Source organism: Hippocampus zosterae, chromosome 5 (assembly GCF_025434085.1).
Source record: "Hippocampus zosterae strain Florida chromosome 5, ASM2543408v3, whole genome shotgun sequence".
In the NCBI taxonomy this organism is placed as follows: domain Eukaryota; kingdom Metazoa; phylum Chordata; class Actinopteri; order Syngnathiformes; family Syngnathidae; genus Hippocampus; species Hippocampus zosterae.
Window position 1 is genome coordinate 8,657,398 of NC_067455.1, and position 24,830 is coordinate 8,682,227.

Below are 24,830 nucleotides of genomic sequence, written 5' to 3' on the forward strand. Positions count from 1 at the left end.
ACAGCTGAGATCCAGCTCCAGCATGCTTGAGGTTAAGTGGATTAGAAAATGGATAGATAGATATACAACCATAACCAATTACTTTAAAAACAAGTTTATATTTTGAATTCAATTTAGTTTTCAATGAATATTAATCATGAATCACATCAATTTTACAACATATTTTACTCTGTGTTCCACTTGGGAATAAATTATACAATATCTGTTCTATATTTATCGTCTCCGTATTAAAATGACACCGTCACCCCTCCCGGACTTTGCCAACAAGTAGGTCAGTCTTCCCATGAAGACCCCCCCCCCCCCTCCAAGAGGCGCCCTCCCCTCATCCTCCTCCTACGCTGTAACCACCACCGGGAGACAGAGCAGAGGTTGAACGAGTCAGCCGAGACTTGTGGACACCGCCGTCCGCCATGGCTTCGACTCCCTCCGCCTCAGCCCTCACTTCCGTGCTTCGATGTCGCGGCACACTGTGGACCAGGAATCCGCCCAGCAAGAGAAGCTCCCCCTCGGCGTACGGCCCAGCGCTGCCCGGCGGAACTCGGCGCGACTCACTCGGCCGTAGCAAGAGCGTTTTGTCGGCGTGCCGACTATCCGTGCGGTACGATTCACCACCGTGGGAAGGCGGCGGGGCCCACCCTTTGAGAAAGCCGAGGAGAGGGGTCCCGGAGGCGGGCTCTTACGCAGCGGCGCCCAGCGGCCTCGGAGCGAGCATGGGACGGCCCTTAGGTGCTCGTCAACCAGCCGCTGGCGTCGTCGTCACACGGCTGCTTCGACCATGTCAAATGAAAGTGTTCGTACGGGACGCGTGTGAGCAGCCCCAGTGCGGGGTTTGGGGAGTGTGCCGTGACGGTGGAGAGACGACGCCGTCTTTCGTGGAAGTCAGACGGTTGACTTTGAGGAGCACCTGCCGCTCTCTCCAACTTCTGCTGACCCACGTTGTATTACGAAGGCTGGCCATGCTCTGCGGATGCGCTAGGGGACGCCATCGCAAGGTGACGCACAACAACAATTTTGTACAACAAAAATAGTTTTTAAAAATGCAAATATTTTAGGAAAATGATACAAAACAGACAAAAAAATCACAATTATGAAATTAGAAGGGACAATACATTATTCCTAAAATCATTAGCCCAAAATTACAAAAATGTTTGATGAGATCATAAATTATGACAAGCAATTAAGAGAAGACATTCATAAAATATATATGTATATATATATATTCATTCATGTAAAATATTTGATAACGTTTAAAATATTAAGTACATATTTTAAATAGTTAGGGAGAATGTCAACAAAAGACAAAGCATCCTACACAAACTGGTATGCGACTTGCAAAGGTTGTTTTTGCCAGCACCTTTAAACGTTTTTTTAAATATTTGCGTGAAATCTATATTCATCTTCTCTGTTTTTCTCTTTTCATACAGATTAAGAGAGATGATTCCCGACAGAAACCCCCCAAAAGCGGACCTGACTGATAGTCCAAGGCCTTGAACTTGACACACTGTGACCTTATTTATTGACTTTGTGTGTGTGCATGTGTGTGTGTGTGTGTGTGTGTGTGTGCGCGTGTGTGTGTGCGCGTGTGTGTGTTTGGAATATTTCAGTAAACGCCCTCAACATGAGGTCCAGAACATTTTGGTCATTTTCTGTCCACGAGTCTAACACATGGTGTTGCAGGTGTTCCTAAAGTTGCTGCCTGCGTGTATATTTTTTTTGCACATTTGGACTTTAACCTATTGATCAGGAAAAAAAAAGTGAGCATTTTTCCGTTGGCGAACAGAAAGAAATACCTGCAACCAGAGGTAAAAAACATGTCGAAAAAAAAATCTTATCTTTATCTGCTGCTGGTGATTGCAAAAAAGTGCCTTAAATTGCTTAACTTGACACTTTAAATTCATTTTTACGATTGAGACACTGAGAACTAGAGTGGATTAACTCCAATGAGTTAGTCCGCTCGAGTTTTCAATACCCACTAAAATATGCAGAGTTGTTTCCATAGCACACTCACTGCGTGGACATGGATTTTTAGCAGATTGGATTATGTTTTTACCCCTTGTTCGATCAAAATCTTGATTGTGCTGTGTTGGGTCAAATTCTCAACCTAATGTACTGGGGTATAAATAACCCAGCATTGGCTTGGTCCCTTTTTGACCCCAGTGTTGGGTTATCTATTTCACTCAATTTGGGTTACTTTGGACCCAGCAATTTTAAGATTGTGGCTCAGTTGGATTGAAAATAATGATGTTGGCCTCTTAGAGTGGGCAAGTTGTCCTGACTCATGTAAGCAAGCCTCAAGCGTATAAAAATAGTTGTCACCTGGAATGAATTTGATGCCTGGCAACATGGAAAATGTTCAAGACTTGGACAGTACCCAGTAATCAGCTAATGTGATGTTCCAGTGCACTTTTACATCATTTCTGCTCAGTTTTCTTGTGGCTTGCGTGGCATTTACAGGATTAAAAATTAGATGAATGCTTAACGTGCCTTTCATGTGCTTCCTATGGAGTGCATAAAAACTCGCCATATTGTAGAGGGGTAAAAAGCTCAATTATGTTTTTCTCCAAAATAACAACAGTGACATAGAAATAGGCTTGGTCCTATTCGATCAGTGGCGCAAAATATCATAGCCTACATGTATGTAGTTGACAATGCTGTGTCCACCTGGCGGGGGGCTGAAAAGTAAGATAAGAAAACCTTTATTAGTCTCGCAATGGAGAACTTCACGATTCACAGCAGCAAAGTTATGAAAGGAAGAAGTAGAACAACAAAATATAGGAGCCGCTGGAAAGGCAGCCAATCACGCGGCGCCATTTTGAACTCAAAATAACAAAAATAACACAACACAACACATAGGACACAGACAGTCGTGCAATCTTCACCACTTTTCTGCATACACTTTGTTCTCTGAAGCAGTTATAGATGAAAGAGGAGAGGATCAAAGTGTCCTTTCACCAGTGGATCAGAGACGTCATGCTGAAAATGTGCACACGTCTGCTACAAGCTAAGTTTTGGTAGCAAACGCGAAGCTGTAGCGTCCATTGACGAAATAGAGATTGGCTCACATCTCCTGTCCCACGTAATCAACTTCAATTCCAAGCCGCGACTCCCAGTTCCACATCCGCGTTCCGCGCTAACGCTCCTTTCTTCTCATCGTCGGCTCCTCAAGCCTTACATTCTTTTAATATTGTAACATGACAACATTGTGGAAATTTTAAGATTGGGATACTGCCGTTATCATTAAATCTGTAGTTGTGAACCACTGATGGATACAGAGAACATGTAAATGCCACACTGGAAGGCCGAAGCCAGAATCTAACCCTGCACCTCTGCACTGTCTATATAAAATATATTTTCTTTATTATTGTTTTTCATGTATTTTTAGCAGGGTGATACTCTGGTTTCCTCCCACATTCCAAAAACATGTTTGGCAGGTTATGGTTAAACACTTAGGTGTGATTGTGAGCGCCAATGGTTGTTTCTGTCTGCCCTGCCATTAGCTGACAATAAATTCAGGGTGTACCACGCCTAACAATGGCTCTGATAGTCTCCAACACGCCTTGTGAGGATAAGCAGATGAGAAAATGGAGGGCTGTTTTTCAAGTTGTTTTTATTTCCGGCATTCATTTTCGAGGGGGAAGCATCGCGCAACGTCTGAAGTTGAGAAGGGGGCGTGGCTGAAGCCGGAAGTTGTCCAGTCTGAATTCGTCCCTCTCCGCCTCCCCCAACTAAAGATATTGGGCGCGTGTTGCTATAAGTCCAACTTCACTGGCCAGCGCTGACATGTTGCTTCGGCCGCCGTGAAAAGTTTTTCGAAAACGACCTCGCGACGTCTCCACTCGCTATTTGTCCAATTATAAGTGGCTGGAGTGAGAAAATGGTCAAAAAGAGATTAAGCGACGGCTCTGTTTTCCAGGTAACGATCCAGTCTTATGCGAAACCGGTTCGTCTTTTCTAAACAAATCCAAATGTCAGCACAACTTCGAAAAAACGGCTTATTGTGCGATTTTTGTGTGTGTGTGGAAAAAGAGCGTTTTGTTTCGCGTTCGGCAGCCGCTGGTGAGCAGTCGAGTCAACTTCCCGGTTATAATCGGGACGTAAGTTGAAGTGTGAAAAGAATGTAAATGTCTCGCTGTCTTGGTTTTTGTTGGTCAAGGGTCACTGACTGATGACGTGTGAACCGGGAAATGTGCATAATCTTTTTCTTGAAAAAAATACAACTTTGAGGAAAATATTTTAAAAAAATGCTGTTTGCTTCCCCCCATGAAAATTAGCAATTGTTAAATAATTTAGCTGATTCATCGAAAATGTGACTTCTAAGTCCTACGGGAAAAAAACCCTCGGCTTGTTCTTCCTTCTTTGCAGCCTCTTTTTTGTATGGTTTGATTTGGGCGGGCTATGCGCTGTCAGCAACGTTCTGTGATCCTGTACGGCACCTTGCTGTTCCTCATCTGGAACGCCGTGCTGGTTCTGTTCCTGCGGGCCAGACTTCCAGACCAAGGGACGAAGCGAGTGCCCAACAATGACGATAACACTGATGTGGTGGGCGAAGTGCTGCACGTGGCCGACATGTTGGAGAAGGAGCTGGAGAGTCAGAAGAAAATCCTAATGCAGATCCAAAAACTCAAGCCTGGGCGGTGGGCCGGGCAGAAGAAGAAACTGAAGCCGATGCTGCCCCCCGACCCCGTCATTCCTGTCCTGGTGATGGCCTGCAACCGGGTGACGGTGCGGCGCTGCCTTGACAAACTGATCGAATATCGACCCTCGGCCGAGCTTTTCCCCATCATTGTGAGTCAGGACTGCGGCCACGCCGAGACGGCTGATGTCATCCGCTCATATGGAAGCACGGTTACTCATCTGATGCAGCTTGACTTGGCCGATGTGGTGGTGCCGCCAGAGCACAAAATGTTTCAGGGCTACTACAAGATCTCCAGACATTACCGCTGGGCTCTCAATCAAGTCTTTCGCAGTCATTCGGCCGTCATCATCGTGGAAGATGACCTTGAGGTATTTATCCAAGTCTTGTTTGAAAAAGCGTACAAAAATGATATAACTCATAAAATTGAGAATTTGGTTGAGAATAAATTGATTTTTCATTCTCAAGATTTCAGCTTTTTCTGAAATATGCTATTCTCTTTTTTTTTTTAGCAAAGTAAAGCATAAATGTCTTCCCCCAAAACAATGAAAAAGATGACAATTTCTTTTAAAAAGAACTTTAATTTCAAAGAAATATGACCGTTATTTTTTTGTTGGAAAAAACAAAAAAAATAAGTATTCGCATAAGAGTATCACACACATCAGATGTTTTCAAGTGGGGGAAAAACAGCTGAATGTTTTCCTTAATAATGGATCTTCACAAGTAAGCCGATTTGGCAACTTTCTTTCTCCAACAAAAGTTTGATCCTCCGCCTATTTTGTATGCCCAAGTGACACTCCACTGTCTTCCTTCAGGTTGCACCAGACTTCTTCGAGTACTTCCGCGCCACTCTGCCACTGCTCCGATCGGACCAGAGTCTGTGGTGCGTGTCGGCCTGGAATGACAACGGCCGACAAGGCTTCGTGGACCCGTCGGGCTCTCGCCTACTCTACCGAACTGACTTTTTCCCGGGCTTGGGCTGGATGCTGCTCCGCGAGCTCTGGGAGGAGCTGGAGCCCACGTGGCCCGCAGCTTTCTGGGATGACTGGATGCGCAAACCGGAGCAGCGGCGTGGCCGTGCTTGCATCCGGCCCGAGATCTCACGCACGCTGACATTCGGCCGGCAGGGTGTGAGCCTGGGTCAGTTCTTCGACAAGTACCTCCAATACATTAAGCTCAACTCGGACTTTGTGCCTTTCACCCAACTGAATTTGACCTACTTGAAGGAGGACGTGTACAAAAAGAGCTTCCAGAAGGAGGTTTATGATGCCCCTGCTGTCACTTTTGAGGACATCCAAAAGGGAGCGCTGGAGGGTGGCGGGCCCTTCCGCCTGCAGTACTCCAGCAAGGACAGCTTCAAAGTATTTGCCCAAAGTCTGGGCATCATGAACGATTTCAAGTCTGGCGTGCCAAGGACCGGCTACAGAGGCGTGGTCACAGTCTTCTTGAAAGGACGCAGGATCTACATAGCTCCGCCTCCGGGATGGACAGAGTACGATCCCAGTTGAAACTGACTGCTGCCGCGACATAACATAAAGCACAACAAATGAAATAAGTGTTTGGCATACAAGTAGTCCAAAGGTTTTTTTTTCCTCCTTGTTTTTGCATGTTAGTTGATGAGAGAGCATTTTTATTGATGTTTCCATTGACCAGTATGAGCTGCCATGGATAATTCAACAGAGATACATTATTTGTAGTAAATAATTAATTTTGGGGCCTACTAAGTGGAATTTCCTGTGGAACACTGGTTTGGGAATTACGGGTCTCATAATGGCTTCATGCCAATTCACTCAGGTAATCTGTGAATGAAATGTTCCGATTGCTCTGCTCAACTGCTGTAATTCCACTGCTGATCATTTTTTATATATAATTTAAAATGATAAGATGATCTTTATAACCTTTATTTGTCCCACACTGGGGAAATTTTACTGCTTTAATGGTTTCGCTGTGACAATCAAATGTTGTGGATGTTACCAGAATATTTCTGTGTTTGGGCATTTTCTAATGAATGAAAACAACAACTTGTTTTATTTTTGATTTTACCCTTCTGATGTTTTGTTTCCACAGAACAGGACATCCATGAAATGTATTTTTTTTCCTGATTATCTGGTTCATTTTATGCATCGGCCCAAATTTAAAGATTCACTTGTATTGAAACATTTCATAGTTGTTTCTCTTTACTTTTGTGGCGATGTGGAAGAGCTGCTGGCGTCACTATGATTACAATGAAAAATGAAATGGGAATGGATTGAGGAATATACTATACACATACACGACTCACAAAAAGTTAGTCATTTGGTTTTTGGTTGAAATTTCAGGCCGAGCCTAAAATGCATTAAAACCTTTCCAGGCAAACTGTGACCCTCTCTCAGCTTTTGGATGTACATTTCCAACTGTTAATTGTTTCAGTACTTTTTTAAACAAGTTGCTGTTCTCTAATGAGGAGCTAAACGAAAACATTTCACAAATGGTGTTTGATCCTTGAATCGATCCTGGTTCAATTAGACATTAAACAGTCGACCTCATCATGCTATTCACATTTTGCCATCATTTTATCAAGACGACCCCGAACAATGGATCAACAGCACCTTGCCATTGTGATGCTTCAAACAAGACATTCTCAGACGGAACTGGCCACCGAGGTTAGAGTGTCATCGGTAGGTTGCAACAGAAGTACCGAGATACTGGAAGAGTCACAGAAAGATGTAGAAGTGGACGTTCTTTGGCCACATCCCGTGCTGATGACCGCTACATTGTGAATAAAGCCCCGAGGAACCGGATGGTGTCGGGAATAAGCAGTGCATCTTTCTACTTAAATATCTTACGTTCATGATGTGGTATCAATGTAGCGTGAACTTTTGATATTTTTCATACATTCCACCTGAAATCCAAATATCCCTAACTTTTGGCGAATAGTCTATAATTAGATGGTAGTTCTCATTCAAAGCAGACACGACTGCTTATCGCTACTTCCGCGTGTCTCCGTAAACTCTGTTGGGCCATACTTTTCGAAATACGTTTCCTGCTGCTTGGCTTTATTTCCAATAACATTGTGAGGCACGAAGAGATATATTCAAAATATGTATTTAAAAAAATAGAACCTCGATGGGTGAACAAATTCGAAATTCACCTCTCTTCAAACCAGACGTTTATTTACATGTAGCTACGGAATCCGCGTCAGTCCGAACTTCATCTTCTCAAAACTGCACCTCTGCTCCTTCGCTTGACTTCAGTGACGATGGAAAACTGCATCCGCCAGCTAGCTCGTTAGCTAACCCCGAATAACTCAATAATGACGCGTTTTAGTGTAAACAACAGTGAACGGCCTCGTAATGCCGTTGCGTCGTGTTATTTACGGTACAAAGAAGAGCGTGGACATGTTAGTGACGTTCCAGTCCTGCTATAGCGCGACAATGTGCGGGTTAGATTAGCTCCGGTTGCTAAGTGACTCGGTGTGATTTGATATGGCAGCTCCGGAACCACCTAGCATCCACCACAGCTCGACCCATTTTATCATTTGTTCACACTTGATGACAATAAACCTTTTGAAAGTGTATCCGGTGTATGACTAAAGTTACGGCGTCGACCCTTTTGGCATTTGTTAACGAAACCGCCTGGCATGGAGCCAGGCGACTTGCGGGAGAGCCCCGCCGGTTCGGGAGAGTCCGATGCCGGCGACTGGAGGGAGGTTCGGCCCGGCGGGGAGGACGAAGGGAAAGCTGCCCACATTGAGCCTATTGCGACCACGGAGTTGTCACCGAGAGACACCTGCCGCCATGACGTCGGGGGCGATAAAGCAACTAAAACGGGCGACCAGCTTCACAGCCCTTACGACGACGAGCTGGACCCCCGAATACAGGTACATACGTTGTAACCAAGTTTAGGTGCACTTAAGTATTTGTACTTCTACCTCAGTAAAGAATGTGAGTATTTCCTCACTTCTTCTTAAAGGACACGTCATTAGGTACATTTACACTATACTATTACAACTTGAAATCTGTATTAACCATGCTAACAATGCTACATTTTGGGGCAAAGCATCCGAAATTATCGTGGTATTACAAGCTTTTTGTTGAACATATTTACTTAAATAATCTTCCAATCAGGAATGTATAATTTATATTTCTCCCAAAATATTACTATATTTTTACAATATAGTAATATCAGAACATATGAGTTTTATTGACAAAAATGGTGTAGCGCATGTGAGATTACAATTATTTTTGTCAAAATGACGCAACTTTGTCTGAAAAATATGTCACAATTTGTATGACTTTTTAATCTGTAAAAATTGTTGTAAGGTAACGTTTTTTTTCTTTGAAAAAAATTAATCGCTGCTTGACAGAAAAACATTCCCTTTTCCCCTCCCAGGAAGAGTTGGAGCACTTAAACGAAGCCAGCGCTGAAATAAACAAGCTTGAGCTGGAATTAGATGTAAGTTAACGACAATGGCTTGAATCTTGAGTTACCTTTTTTGTGTGAATTTCTACTGCTAAAACACTCGCTTCATCTTCCCATATGCTACTTATCAATATGCTCATTCCATCTATCGTAACAGTGAAACCAGAGAGCCTTTGTGTTACATGCTAATAATTTGAACGAGCTGGAGTGCTTCCTGTCACACTCGAGTGCAAAATCCAATCATGGGATCCACTTCAGAGGAATCTAATCTTCTGCCTCTGGTGGTTCTCCCATCCAGGATGCCCGGTCGGGATACCGCAAGATTCTCACAGAGTCTGCTCGGAAGCTAAATGCTCACAGCTCCCAACTGGGTACATGCATCGAGAAGGCCAGGCCCTACTACGAGGCCCGGCGGCTGGCCAAGGAGGTGGGCACAAGAAAAAAACACATTTTCTCATTTTACATTGTTAGCAGTTATTCAGTTCACCTATATGACAATTCACAATGACATTGCATGTTAAAGCTTCTGGAAAACGAAATTTTCTGTATGTAGAGAGTAGTCCCTCTGTCTGATAACACTAAGGAACAATGCGATTAAAAAAACCCGTTGAATTCAATATGTATGTGATTTGAACTAAACTTAGCATGATGATATTAGAATTGCACTGATTTTTTTCCCCCACTACAAAATTCCGCTGATTAGATGGAGTAAGACTTGGCAGCTTTTTACAATTGGACTCAGCTACAGCCACGTGGCAACTTTTTTGTCACAGTTGAAACAGCGCAATCAGAGGTGTGTACAGACCCCAATAGCTGAGTACTAACAAAATCTGGAAACAGGAATAAGAAAACCTGTATATGTCTCACAATAGAGAAATTCCCAATTTACAACAACAAAGTGATGAAGAAAGCTAGCGTAGAAGACATTAAGAGAAAACGGCGATCCTATACCTCAAAAACTTGACAAGATAGAATATCAGTTCTGGATTCTGCAACCAAAAATGATTAAAAACAACTGTTAGACCTCATCTCATCTCATCTCATCTTCCGTACCGCTTGATCCTCACTAGGGTCGCGGGGGGTGCTGGAGCCCATCCCAGCCGTCTCCGGGCAGTAGGCGGGGTACACCCTGAATCGGTTGCCAGCCAATCGCAGGGCACACATAGACGAACAACCATCCACGCTCACACTCACACCTGGGGACAATTTAGAGTGTTCAATCAGCCTGCCATGCATATTTTTGGAATGTGGGAGGAAACCGGAGCACCCGGAGAAAACCCACGCAGGCCCGGGGAGAACATGCAAACTCCACACAGGGAAGCCGGAGCTGGAATCAAACCCGGTACCTCTGCACTGTGAAGCCGACGTGCTAACCACTGGACTACCGGGCCGCCCACTGTTAGACCTAACTCAACAAAAATTGTGTTCCCAATTGTAATGTGTTAGGTGGTACCCGTCTGTCAAGTTTGATGACGTGTGTGCGTGTGCACGCGTGTCTGGTCTCATAATGTGTGTGGTGGACACCTTGTGACGTCTGACAACGTGTCTGTGTGTGGTGGATGTCCTGTTTAAAGTCTGATGTTTTTGGTGGTCCCTGTGTGTTGGATCTAAAAATGTGTGTGCTGTGGTCCTTGCGTAGGCTCAGCAGGAGACCCAGAAGGCAGCGCTGAGCTATGAGCGTGCTGTCTCCATGCATACGGCGGCTCGGGAGATGGTGTACGTGGCGGAACAGGGCCTCATGGCGGACGGAAAGAACACCTTGGACCCAACCTGGCAAGAAATGCTCAACCACGCAACCTCCAAGGTGACAACACACACACACACACGCGCGCGCACAGAAATTCCCCTGGGTGCGTGGGTGCATCTTTCTGACTGTCTCCAGCGTGTGTTGCAGGTGAACGAGGCTGAGGAAGAGCGTCTCCGCAGTGAGCGTGAACACATGCGCGTCACTCACGCGTGTCAAGAGGCTGAGGCTCGTGTGCAGACTCTGCAGAAGTCGCTGAGGAGAGCCATCCTCAAGTCCAAGCCTTACTTTGAGCTCAAGGCACAATTTAACCACATACTTGAGGTGAGACGCCGATCAAATGGAGTCACGAGACACGGGGGAGCTCTGAGGAGCTGGCGAGGGTTCCTGGGAATCAACCAATCAGTCAATCGACAAAGTGTAGGTTATTTAACTTATTCACTCCCAATGACGTTTTTAAACGTCTTTTCAGACGTGGTCCAGAATTGGCTGGTACTGAATGTCTTAAAAATTATGAACATATAAGTGGGATTTAGACCAGGTCATTTTACGACGTACGATAGCAACTTTGTACAGCATGGGACTTTAGGAGCATTCTGTAGTTGCTCTTAAATGTAATTTCAAGCTTTAATTGAATTTAAGTGTCGGTGTTGGTTGTAAAAACCCTGGGTAGCTGTGTTAGCCACATATACTAATGGAGCCTTTTGTCTTTCTCGTGTGTGTTTGTGTGTGTGTGTGTGTGTATGCGCTTTCTTGTGTGCACGCGCGCCCTCCAGGAGCACAAGACCAAAGTTGTCCAGCTGGAGCAGCACGTGTCCAAAGTCAAGACTCGCTACTCCATCGCTCTGAGGAACCTGGAACAGATCAGCGAGCAGATCCACGCTCAGAGGGGCCACGATGCCCCTGTGCCTGGAGGGCGCAGCCCCCCTGTGGGGGCTGAGTCAGACACCTACAAAGAGGGCAGAGCCTGCGGGAGCGCCGGCCCGCCGCCCAGCGACCGGCCGGACCCGGACAAGGTGCGCGAAAGGGCCGGCTCGGACTCCCAGTCTGTCTTCAGCCTGCAGACCATCGCCTCCGATCTGGAGAAGTACGACTCGGTAGAGCACCTGGGCAACCTTAGCGACGCTGGCAGCGTGACGGGCGAGGAGGGCGAGCGGGACCAGAATCGGGTGGCAGAGCGGCGGGATAAGCTGAACCAAGTTAGCGCCCGCCACCGCCAACAGGAGTTCTCAAAGCAGCACCACCGCAGCTTCAGCTTGTAGTACTACTACTCTAATCAAGTAAAACTACAAACATGACTGCCGAAGTGTAAATAAGCACTCTCGTGTACGTACAGGCTGTGTTGGGATTCACTCGCGAGCCATCGCATCGTGCCCCATTTGGCCAGTTGGCCATTTTGCAATCAAAAGTAGTGAACAACTAAACAAGGGAATAGTTAGTGGACTATCACTATTCCGGAATTTGTTGTGGACTTTTTAGTTCCCCTAAATACCATAGTCAAGTAGCATTGTAAGCTAGTTCAAATCTATAATTCATGTGCTACTTTGCTCTCATTCACTGCTGGTGGCTCACCTGGTAGGAATCCTTTACCATTGTACTACCTACTACATGAATTCTTTGGGGTCGGGGTGGGGGTGTATCTATTTGCAGCACAAGCTAGTTTCAATGTTGACATGCACTTCTCTAAGGGAATCCATTCGCATTGCATGTTAAGACTAATGGGTGGTTAGCATGAAGAAAGGTGGGGGGGATTGATCTGTAGCTGTTTATGTAATGCAGTGAAACGTGTCATGTACACCCCCAACCCACCCATTTTCAGAGTTTACGTATTTACTGGCATTGCTTGATGTTGCACACGTTTTACGAGAATGTTATTTATTCTGGCGGAAACTTGGAGCGCTGATGGCGTTTAACATGCTATATGACGATGCTCTCATTTTTATTTTCAGCGAAATAACTCAAATGTCTTTATTTCCAATTGTGTGTGTGTATATCAGGGAGTAGGATAATAGTGAACTAATCCGAACACAGAGGCTAGTATTTTTTTCTTTACTTTGCCCTTTAGAATGATTTTTTAAAATTATTATTATTATTTTTAATTTGAAGTCTGCCTTGCCACAGACTAACTACCAGTTTCAACGGCAGCCGTGCTATGTAGTTTTAACTGATGCATAATGAAGTACAAACGTGTGCTCCCTTGGACGAATATTTATATTGAGCGGTAAAGGTTAGCACCGTGATGGCGAATGATGAGGAAACAAAATGAATAGAATTGAAAATCACACCTCTTACAACATTTGAAATTGCTGTGAAAATTTCAATTATTGCTGAGAATAATATAAAACAAAGCCATGAGAACAAAGTTTGACGAATGTAACAATGTTCTGTGACTGTGCAAATACGTAGAATTTTGGAGACTGTCAGACAGATTCATACATCGTCAAAGATGGAAAATTCTGATCACACAGTAGAATCTTAATTTTTCCCCTTGCAGCAATAGTACGAGAATTTATTCGTCACGTTTTGTCCAAATTCTGTAATCCTGATTTTATACTTAATATTTTTTTTAATCTAAGATTTTTTTAATTGATTGTTATTATTGATTTTTGTGGATTCAGAGATTGGAATTGTTGAATTGTTCGTCTGTCCCCCCCCCCCCCCCCCCCGCAAGATAATCATGACATGAATCACAATTCTTTTGTCTCAAAATTGTTAACTTTAAATTCAGTGTAATAATCAAAATTATTTAAAAAAAATCCTCCGATCCATTATAAATATGCCACTCAAACAAGGCAATTTAGTTACCGGTAGATTTTTTTAACCAGCTCTGTTTGTTTTATTTTCTTGTGTGACTTGTTTTTATCCTATGAACACAACATTGGTAAATATTGATGGACATTTGCCTCCTCTGAGTTGTTCAGAAAATCCTCACGTTAATATCACACCTTACCTTCATCATCAAATAACATGACTAAAATAAAGTTGCACATATTGATATTGGACAGTGGAACGTGAGTGCAGGTTGCTGTTGGGGGGGGGCGGGGGGGTCAAGTGGAAGGATGGTGAAAGCAGTGGAGGCGGAAGTAAAGTCTTCCTTGGTCGAGCTGCAATTAGCCATTAATAGAACTATGAGAGCAGAGCCCGGAATAGAAAAAAGAAAGGGTAGCAAAAGCCACAAACAGAAAGAAAAGCCTTGAATAGATTGGGTGAAAGAAGACAAACCCAGGAATAGAATTAAAAAACAACATCCAAATTTAAGCCAAGGACGACTAAAAGGAATAAATAAAATAATGGGAATGATGAATAGAATTAGTTAGGAAAACAAAACAAAAAAGACTAGTTTGGATGAAAGAAAAATAAGATAAAGACAGGAATAAAATGTGCGGGCTCCCGCAGCGACTCCTCTTGTTTGTTGTCTGTGCTGAACATACAGCACATTTGACAATAAAGTTGTACTTGATACTTGAGATTGTTGCCCGAAGTTTGGCACCAGCTAAAAATGTTAAGCGCGGTAGTAATCAAAAACGTAAATTTATATTCAGTAATGCTATATAACAACTTTATGCGGTTCTAACATTAAAAACGTTGTATCGCAATGAATGTTGAAAAACAAACGGTAGTTTAAAGTGAATGGCAATCGAACATACAAATTAATACAACTGAACTGCACTTTGTCAGTTTTGTGATTGTGAGTTTCCCGAGTGTTGTGTCTCCACTACATCTAATGTAATCCATTGCGGCTTTATTCGTTGGGCTTTTCCTAAGTGCTTTAATTTAACACCGCTGCACCTTGATGGCCTGCATGTACCCCCATGCACCCCTTGTTCTCCCTTGTCATATTCAACCTCACCAGCAGCACCTAAAAAAACAAAACACTGCACTTGTTCCAAGATGGAGCCTAGACCTGACTTGTGCGCATGCGTGCGTCATCCTCCGGACGTCGACAGGGAATTTGCTCCAGATTGTAAGGGAGGGAGGAGGAGAGAAGAAGATGGGGCTTCTACCGCTTCGTCGCTGTATATAGTGCATGTCTGTCACATATATTTGGTAGCGATCCATCTTTTTGTCTCTATTCGCTTTTACCTGCTTGTCAAGTCCCGTTTATGCACGCACGCGAACGTACATAGTGGCGTGAAGCTCGACCCCCAAAAGCCAAGGAAGAGGAACGATAATGTACATTTGCACTGTGTAGTTTAATGTTTCTACTCTGTTTTTTTTCTTTTCAAAGTCAAGGTAAGTGCACTTTGCGTCACGAGCGTCCGTCGATATGTGTGTACGTTGTGTTTGTTATTTGACAGTCAGGTTCGACTGATCCGCAGAATGATGCGTTTACGTACCATCAACACTGCTTAGCACACTCTCAACGTTTGGGCCAAGCTACAATGATGCATTTATGATCACGCGACGTTTGGGACAAGTGAGAACGGGCTCGCTCGGTTCGGTTCGTGACTGGTCCAGGAGATTGTCTGTGGCTGTCTGTGGCAGGATACTCCCCGTGACCCCTCGCGCGCATTTTCGAGGCTTCTCCGAGCCCAGATAAACGCGCTTTTTTTTCGTGGATCGCGCCTCTTCTGCTTCCGGCAGCTGGATGCTAGGTCGAGGCGAACCGAACCGAGCCTTCCCCAAGCAGCTTCCGGTGATAGCCAATTTCCGAGTGTCAGATTTCCTTGATGTAAAAAGTTACTCGGGGTATTCTGTATATTTGAGTCAGGTGTCTATTGATACTTTACAGCTACAGAATGTAATTGATACAGTATTTGTCACGATATTGTGATTGCAGGGTAATCAGTGATTTTAACTGGTGTATAGACACTGCACTGTCAGAGCTGACAAGATCAATGTAGGTGACATGGCTCCGTGGTAGAGTGGTCATAACCAAGAAGTTGATGGTTTGATCCTCACGTGTCCTTGAGCAAGACACTGAACCCGCAGTTTCTGATGCGGCCTCATCAGCGGGGTGAATGAGGAAACGCTGTACACTACCCGAGATAGTGACTACAACACTCTTGACAAGTGACAGCCCAGTCACCAGTTAGGTTGCCACGGCAAGTAACCACAGTAGAAAAAAAATCAAACAAATAACAGTACAAAAGCAATTAACTGAAGATTTAAGATGTACTTCCGGTGGCTGAGAAAGAACCGAGAAGACAAAAACCATAAGGACATGTACTTAGACTTAAATTACCACCAGGTTGAAGGAGCTACAAGGTGTATTGAATCAAGCAATTCAATCAATTAGCGTTGGCAGCCGCCCTTAAATAGCCGCTGATTATAATGGGTGACAGGTGTGTGGCCAAGGCACCGCCCACTCTATCTAATTTTAATGAAGAGAGACGTTTAATTCCGTTAGCAGACTACTTACTGGTTTGTGAAGGATAACGGGCAGTGCCGGTGGGCGGGGGGTTAAAATGTGAGTTGTAGATGGTTTGCATAAGAGTTTGAATATTTCAACAAGGAGGTGGGAAAGCTGGTGGCACGCACTTATGCGGCCTGCAGTGTTGTGGGGCAGAGACGATGGCTTTGTCCACGCTTCTCAAGCTTTAATTGCATTTTAAGCTTGAGGCCAGTTGACATGCACGCACACACTTACCGCGCATTTTGCTTTCATCTGGACCAGTGTGTGATGTGCTGCTATTAACGACTCCCGGTGGGTTGACCCATTCTCTCTCCACACTCTCCATTCCGTCCTCCCTTCTCCCCCACCCAACCCTTTTCGAGTGGGGTAGTGTCTACTTCCTGCACGCCTCCTTGTCAGCATAAGTCTAAAAATATTGTCGGCTTCCAGCAGAGTTTGTCTGTCTTCCGCCGGTCGGCAAACCTCGCCACCATCTGTCTCCGGCACGGAGGTGTGTTTGTTCATTTTTTTTAGGTAGGCACAAATAAACAGTGCTCCCACACTTTATAGCATATTTTTCAGCAATTGTGTTTTATGGGGTTCTACAGTACGAGCTACTGGTAATTATTTGTACTTGAGGCTGCTCCCATTGAAAACGTGTAGCGTATTATGAATCGGAGGATACGATAACGGAAGCTGTACATCAAGTAAGAATAAAGAATTCCATCTCCAAAGCTTCATCAATTCGTGTTATCAATTCCCATTGGTTATTTGTAGATTTAATCATTAAATAATACCATATATGTATGCATGTATAGTATATATGTAATACAGCATGCGAACTTGGTGTCATTTGAAGTTTTATAAAGTTTATTATTCCAAAGTGCAAATGAGAAGCTATTTTTAGTGTCTTTGTTGTGTGCGAGCGTGTGTGTGTTTCAGCATGCTCGTGGGACCACTGTCTCGATTCAAGTCTTTGGACTTTTTAACTACTTAGCATAATGTAGCATTTAGACTCTTAGTCGCTCTTCATGTGCCAACGTTGGAGTTTTATTGAATCATGACAGAAATTCAGGAATGTCAGGAAATCTAAGGAACACTAAAAATACCGGCGATTCGTAGCACACTTGGAGATTCGGGTGTTGAGGTTCTTGCTGCAGTGGAAACACTCCCTAGAGTCTCAAAGAATCATGTGGGGAACAATGAAAAATACTCAGAACTCCTTTGTGGCAGAATGAGAAATCCAGGAATACTTTGACAATTAGAAACACTTTGGGACCTTAAGGAAAACATCACAAGCTTTGGAATGTTGTAACACGTTGACTACTTTGTGTAAATGAATAAACAATTTTAAAATGACAATAATAATAATATATCATATCGGACCATTCACCCTCTGTTTTGTCTTCTAGGTGGAGTCATGATGGCGCTTTTGTTTCTACTGATACTCCACATTCTACCATCTCTTGTTGTGCCCATACATAATTCATCAACTGGAGGTAATTTGTGCATGTATGTGTGCACGCGTGTGTGTGTGCGTGGGATGATGGGAAGGAATGAAGTCAGTTGCGAGCACGATTTGTCAGCTAAATTGACCGTGTTTCATGTGTTGTGTTTTGCTGTAATTTATCAACCTCATCCAATGAAAGGCATATTTCTTTTGTCATTCGTTTTTCTTTTTTTCTTTTTTCCCTTTCCCAGGCTGTGCCATCATCCGGCCTCCGAGGGATGGAGGTATCCGCTACAGAGGCCTGACACAAGAGCAGGTGATAAGAAATACAATCAAAAACACATTATATGCTTGTTTTATGGTTGCACAAAATAACACTGAGAAAAGTAATTAACTTGTACATGCTGCAGGGCGTTAAATGTCAGGATAAAGGTATGAGGATAAAAATCTCTGGTTCACATTGCATTCTTTTACAGAGTCACCCACCAAATATCCCATTAAAGATAAATTCAAAGTGAGTTTTCAAAGATGTTTTTAAAATGTATTTAAAAAATGGCGGTGTCCCACACAGATCAATACCAGAAACTCATACATTTGAGTGACACCCACCAATTTGAGAGTGTAAAGGATGAAGTCAACCAAAAGATTTCTTTACACTAATATGTTCCCTGCAACCCCAGTAGTCTAAAACAGCATTCTGATTAATATTGTATTCATGAAATATTAATTAAGCAGAAAAATCCACCCATTTTATCCATCTCAAGGGGCTGCCACTTTGCCACTTGCTCTCAAATGAAAATGATATGACAGTCTTTCAGGTCGCAGGTAACAACCGTCACGGCTCACCTGTTTTATGGGTTTGATCTTGTGACGTTGGCAAGATGAGTCCAGAGGTACTGTGATATGGATAAAAAACGCTTGATTATTCTGCTTAATTCATATTCTACAAATGCAGGAAATATTAATTGAGAATATAGTTTTTGGACCACTGGGGTCAAAGCTTATTGAGGAAAAAGATTCCTTCATGCTATTGAGTTGTAGTGTCATTCAAATTCTGTTCACACAAAAACTCTGCAATGTTTTATTTTCCCTGGTTGCCACCATATGGCACTGTTTTGAGAGGATTTGAACGCATGAGGGATCTCCATGTAATTTTCATCATTGCCTTTGCAGATTCGTAGTGTTCAGATTTTACCGGTGGATTACGAGATTGAGTACATCTGCCGTGGGAACCGTGTGATTGTGGGGCCTAAAGTCAGGAAATGTTTACCCAACGGCACGTGGACAGACATGACGCAGCACAGCAGCTGTCGTGAGTACCCAAGTCTTTATTTGTATTCGGGTATGGGGATGCGAAAGCTGCATTGGTTTTCTTTAAGTTTCATCTTTAAACAAAATGGCACAAAATACAGCACATCTGTCGTGACGGGACACACGAAAACATTGCATGCCTGAAAGTGAACAGGAAGTCTGCCATTTTTGTTTGAAACAGCCAGTTTAGGCTGATACACAAACAAGACAACACGAAATTGAGTGGACATGAAAAAGTCTCAAGGAGCCATGTCGGAAATCAGAACGAAAATGAAGCATCTCACTCCCTCAAAACTCACTTATGAGTGCTTTGTGGAAAGTAACAAAATAAAGCTTTATGGAAACAAACTAAAAAACCTGGATCAAAAACATCCCTCAAGGTGGTAAAAAAAGACAGTCTTCCACTTAGTTATGTAAAAAAAAAAAGAAAAAAAGGCCAGTGTGAAATTTCTATTCAGGTCATGTTTTGGGGGCAGCGATGCGATGAAATCCTTTGTTGATTTTTATTCTTTTATGTTCCTAATAAGAATTTCCAGAGTCCATTACATTCAAGTAATGCTTCTTTTTGCAAAAAATAGAAAACTGCAGATTAGGTGGCTTTCACAGAAAATTGGTTTACATGCCGGAGGAGAACAGTCTATACACACACACACACACAGCAGATTTAAAAAAAAAAAAAAGAACCCCTGCCGCCATTTTCAAATAAGCTAACCAAAGACTAAAATGTTCCAAATAATCTGTTAATGGTGCCTGTCACTTTAAGTGGGTCCCAAAATACATTTTATTGAGTTTCACACCAATGGGAAATCATTTTACAAGTTATCTTCATTTTTAGATGTTACTTTGACCGTGTGCTTTGGTAGCTATGTTAGCCTTTTAGCTTTTCTTGCTCATTTAACTACGATACCTGGTTTGGGTTTTGTTGTATCCACATGACAATCACAGCTAACAATGCCAATTCAATTGGTAAATTATTTTCTTAAATGATGTGATTTTAAATAATCTTAAAACATCTAACAAAGAATGTGGCTAATCTTAATGCTAAGCATCAGCATAGCAGTCACATTGAGTGTGTTAACGGAGGCGCGATTAGCATTTAGCAATATTCAATCCTTCAATCCATCGAATTAACCCAGATGTATTGGTTCGGTGTTATTATGGCTGCGAGGCGTCTAAAGATAAATAATGGTGAATCAACACAAAATGAATGCTATTACTAACACAGCACTGGAGCTAAAAAGTGAATAGAGCATGTATGAAGATCATCTAAAAGTAAAATGATGCTAATGCTATGTAGCTATTGCTAACACACAACTAAAAATGCTCATAACAACGGCCTATTTGGGCAACTGCTTCAAATAATCAATGCTACGTTGAAAAGTATGTAAAGTGACGTTTTAAGCTTGTAGCTGTTGTAGCTTGACTTGTTAGCCTCTTTAGGTGTGTGCTGCTAACACGTGTTCTTTTTGTCAGTATTGCTGTGTCCTCGCGTGTGGACGTCTCTGGAGAACGGCCAGGTGACAGTGAGACCCCCAGGGCCCCCGGTTGAGGGGTCGGTTCTGCATTACCGCTGCCACAGTGGCTTCATTCTGGAGGGACGCAACGTCAGCCACTGCACCAAACTGGGAAAATGGGACGCTCCCAAGCCCATATGCCTCTGTGAGTAACACTATGATACAATACAATACAATACAATACAATACAATACAATACAATACAATACAATACAATACAATACAATACAATACAATACAATACAATACAATACATGCTGATTTATATAGCGCTTTCACAACAGCGGCAGCTGTAACAAAGCGCTTAACAAAACAGTCAACAAAGTAAAATAATAAACACAACACATAACATAGAACACGGACAAAGCTAACAAAAATTAAATACAGAGGATCTGGAACAAGCACTTATCATACAGTTTTTGTCGGACCATCTAAATCCATATTGGAATAACAAAAAAATTCCTCCAATTTTGGGTCCCCATGCATCTTCAACCTTCAGATTACATGACCTCGATTTTGGTTGATTTTTTTTCTAATCTATCTATCGATCTATTTGTCTGTCTGTCTGCCTGCCTGCCTGCCCCATGAGTGAAATTAGATTGTCACAGCAGCAATATTCACAGTTACACCAAAATACGAAAAACCAACAGAACATAAGAAAAAAAATCCCTCAGGGAGTGAAGAAGACAGAGAGTTAAATTTGATGCTTGAGCCATTCCAACATCAATTGCAAAGGGAAAGTCTCTAATATATGATGACTTAGTGATCAATTATACTTTGGAGTATACTATTATGTATTTTGCATGCAAAAAATCTCTCAATACTCATTGCGTGTAAGATGAACATTGCACAGTGACGTCAGTTTGAACAGAGGACTAATATATATATAAATGGTGTCATCAGTGTAAAGTGCGGACATTAATATGCAGACTATTGATTGTACATGTGAAATACGTTTCCATTATAGCACATTGTCCTCAAGCATTTTCCTCACACCAAGTGAGTAATTATGTACAGTAAGTGAATCGTAAATGGTGTAAAAGATGAACATGTTTCAGAGATGTTTGCTTGGACGATCGACAAAGGCTAGAACACAGGAACAGATTGTCTTTCTCTGTCGGCAGGAGGCACAGTTTTCAATGAAGCCACTCAGTGTGGGCTTCCCAACTGACACCTGACCTCTGCAACCTCTGTCGGTGTTTTTATTGATTGTATATGCAAATCACAAGAAACATCAGTTGCTTTTGTGCATATCCTCAAAACTCACTTGTATTCTTTGGCGTTCGACCTCAGCATGACTTAGATTTGTTCTTGATTTTACTGCTTGGTGCTTTCTACCGCCTTTATTACTGATTCGTTTGACTGTTTATTGTGTATGTTAAATCGCTCCATGTACAGCACTTTGTATGCAGCGATGGCTGTTTGAAAGTGCTCTATAAATACTGTTGACTTGAATAGGTATCTCGGATCAGAATTGAATTTTGAGAAATTCAATTTTCACATCATTGTGTCACTTGTGCAAACCAAAAGCAGTTTCTCATTGCTTTGGAATAAGTTTCAAATGCTTAGGTACATCCACGCAAATGATTATGTACAATACTTTCTGACTTTACCAATTGCTTATGTCATGTTGGTCAAAATGTATTTCTATAGGTCTCAGTGGAATTGTATGACACCCCAGAACATTGTGGCACTACTTGATCGTCTTGAGACAAAAAAATGGCTGAACCGGTTGTCATAACATGTCAAGCATATTTTTATACATTCGCCATAAGACTGTTTTTTTTTTACCTCAGGGGAATCTCAATTCATGAAGGGAAATGTGGCATCCCTGATACTGATGCTGACGCCTCAGCAGATATCAGACAAATTGATGGTACTTGTGATCATAGACTGGTAGAATATCTCCAACATATTGCTGTACACATTGCAGCATCTGAGCTTTCTCGGGAAATATATTCTGTTCCTTCCCTTTAGGTAAGTAGCATCCATGTCAGTGCTCCATTCCAGTGTACAATTTGCTCACATACGTGCAAATGAATGAGGATTTGGTAAAAGAAAGCCACAGTTTGCCATCTGGTTATTAGGGTTGCCGTGGCAACCATTAAAGTTGCTATGGGAATCTTTGGTTTAAAAAAACAAAAAAGCTCTGACAATGTGAAAGTAGGTTGCGTAATTCCGAACAGTTTGGAAACATGGTGGAGTGTTGTGTTGTTGACAGCCTGATGTGCGGTGACCTTCAATCATCAATAAACAATAAATGATGGCGGATCTAATACTGGGTATTTAGTGTGAGGATGCGATGAGTTTACGTAAAATTGTCATCATTGTTAAATTGTTAATTTTTATCATTTTATATTTCAGCATTATAACCTACGAACCCCTCAACTTACATTTTAATCCCAAAACGAGTTGTGTAAAACAACAAATACTTCCTGTACTTTGAAACAATTATTCAATTTCATCATATCAGACAGGCTATGAACACATTTTGATCAAAACAATTACTATGAGGATGTTCTTGGGCTATGTTAAAACTTTATGTGTGCACTGAAGATGAACAGCATGTACAAAGGTATCTGTCATGACCGTGTTGTCATTGCTTTTTTTCTTCTAACATGCCCCCCCTCCCCCCTTTTTATGCTTCTGTCTTCCGAAGACGACAAAAACAACACAGGTAAGAGACATTCCATTGTAATAAATTACAGTACTATTATTCATCTTTGTTACCGATTTGAAGAATCAAGATCAACAGAACGGATAGAAATTATCCACAAAGTCCAACAAATAGCCGCCCACAGGCGTATTTTTGAGAACGCAATGTACGCGGCGTTTAAATAGTGTGAATCATGCTCTTGTCAGTTAAAGATAACCGCCACCTCGCACGATAAAAATAACCACAATAACGATAATCCACATACTGTGTTTCATTACTGTACGCCGGTAACAAAACAGACACACAGTCGACTCAATTTAAGAGCTGTAATGTTGTTTATTGCCCACAAGAGGGCAGCAAAGTTCTTTTAAAAAAGCCGACATCTAATGTCTAAACTCTAAAGCCTTTTGAACAAACGAGTTCTCATTCTTTTTGAAGAGAAATCCGTCAAATAATATCGGTTGTTCTTTGAAAATAACATTTTCCGTATGAATTATTTTTGAATTGTAGTAATTTAGTTGATTTAACTCCTCACTTGTTCATAAATGTTTTTAATGTTCTGTTGGCCGCATGGTGGGCGTCTGCTTAGCACGTCTGCCTCACAGTGCAGAGGTGCAGGGTTCAATTCTGGCTTCGGGCTTCCTGTGTGGAGTTTGCATGTTCTCCCTGTGCCTGGTTGGGTTTTGTCTGGGTACTCCGGTGTCCTCCCACATTCAAAAAACACGCATGGCAAGTTGATTGGGCACTCCAAATTTTTCCCTCGGTGTGATTGTGAGCGTGAAAAGTTGTTCTTCTACGTGTGCCCTGCGATTGGCTGGCAATCAGTTCTGCCCAAAGACAGCTTGGATAGGGTCCGGCACACCCACAGCCCTTGTGAGGATAAGCGAATTAGAAAATGGATGGATGGACAGATATTGTCTTGTTTGATGAGAATCGTCGTTGTACGTAACTTAAGATATTCACTCTGAAGATGATTTTAATGTGAGCATTTAAAGCTGGAAAGGACAACTACTGTGACGTCATGTTCTTTATTCTATGAAATAAATTGCCATGACCGCAAGATTATTTTTTAACTCCTGAAAGTCCTCTTTTGATGACTTCACCTCAAATAGTCACTCACTCTTCAGGTTGTCTGACAAATAAAATATTTTACTCATGAAATTTTTTTTTGATGTTTCCCCTCCTCCAACGCACCTCATTCCAATGATCAGCTCTGCAGGAGCCTGCTCATTGGAATGATGTGAGTTGAAGGAGGAAACATCTAAAACATCCCGGAAAGCGGCACTCGGGGATCGAGGTTTGAGACCCTTGATTTAAAGTGATTCTATTCTTCATCAAATACCAACATTTAAAGCTGTTAAATAATTTTTTAAAATGATATTTTATAGATCATTTTGTAACACTTTTTTTAAGCTTAAAATTTAAAAAAAAGAAATGTTGGTAAATAATAAAAATAACGTATGACGTTTCAAATATGAGAGCACTACCTCCAAATCCCTTATAGCAAAGCACAGTAGTTTCATTGGGGGTCATACTTAAGTGTGTACATGACAATGTAGACATTAGTGATATTGAGTACCTCCCCCAGGGAGCGTTGTAAAATGGTGGTTAAGTGCCGCGAGGATGAGGACCATTAACTTTGCTCATCACTAAGCTAATTGTCATTCTTCAGCTCGATGGAGATTGGGTGTCTTCATGAGATTGCCGCTAATTGCCTTGCGGAGGTAGGCGATAGAGAACGAGAATTGTCGCCATTTGAAATGTGACAGACTCGGAAGCAATTTCC

The 24,830-nt window shown here is 42.4% G+C and overlaps 5 protein-coding genes across 8 annotated transcripts in view; 4 read left to right on the plus strand and 1 right to left on the minus strand.

The window, feature by feature from the left end:
- tap1 (transporter 1, ATP-binding cassette, sub-family B (MDR/TAP)) overlaps positions 1-24,830 on the minus strand; it is a 106,971-nt gene that overhangs the window by 60,959 nt on the left and 21,182 nt on the right. The gene's annotated exons all lie outside the window — the stretch shown is intronic.
- On the plus strand, positions 324-1,633 carry LOC127601280 (uncharacterized). The gene is made up of 2 exons (XM_052066393.1): positions 324-992; positions 1,425-1,633. The coding sequence occupies exons 1-2, from the start codon at positions 411-413 to the stop codon at positions 1,473-1,475; spliced, it is 633 nt and encodes a 210-aa protein (XP_051922353.1). The 5' UTR covers positions 324-410; the 3' UTR covers positions 1,476-1,633.
- Positions 3,539-6,652, plus strand: mgat1a (alpha-1,3-mannosyl-glycoprotein 2-beta-N-acetylglucosaminyltransferase a). The gene is made up of 3 exons (XM_052066385.1): positions 3,539-3,913; positions 4,363-5,004; positions 5,449-6,652. Exons 2-3 carry the CDS (start codon positions 4,396-4,398, stop codon positions 6,139-6,141), a joined length of 1,302 nt encoding a protein of 433 aa, XP_051922345.1. The 5' UTR covers positions 3,539-3,913; positions 4,363-4,395; the 3' UTR covers positions 6,142-6,652.
- On the plus strand, positions 7,634-13,780 carry sh3bp5la (SH3-binding domain protein 5-like, a). Its single transcript, XM_052066386.1, has 6 exons — positions 7,634-8,492; positions 9,005-9,067; positions 9,333-9,461; positions 10,674-10,838; positions 10,929-11,102; positions 11,555-13,780. Exons 1-6 carry the CDS (start codon positions 8,253-8,255, stop codon positions 12,038-12,040), a joined length of 1,257 nt encoding a protein of 418 aa, XP_051922346.1. The 5' UTR covers positions 7,634-8,252; the 3' UTR covers positions 12,041-13,780.
- gabbr1a (gamma-aminobutyric acid (GABA) B receptor, 1a) overlaps positions 14,711-24,830 on the plus strand; it is a 49,801-nt gene continuing 39,681 nt past the window's right edge. The window contains exons 1-6 of one of the 4 annotated variants that reach the window (XM_052066378.1): positions 14,711-15,011; positions 17,526-17,612; positions 17,815-17,879; positions 18,737-18,875; positions 20,348-20,533; positions 23,048-23,065. In XM_052066378.1, coding sequence (XP_051922338.1) covers positions 14,975-15,011; positions 17,526-17,612; positions 17,815-17,879; positions 18,737-18,875; positions 20,348-20,533; positions 23,048-23,065 — 532 coding nt within the window. In that variant the 5' untranslated portion in view covers positions 14,711-14,974. Of the gene's footprint in view, positions 15,012-15,765; positions 16,625-17,525; positions 17,613-17,814; positions 17,880-18,736; positions 18,876-20,347; positions 20,534-23,047; positions 23,066-24,830 lie in introns of those variants that run through there. The other 3 variants (XM_052066375.1, XM_052066374.1, XM_052066376.1) reach the window with 3 other exon arrangements.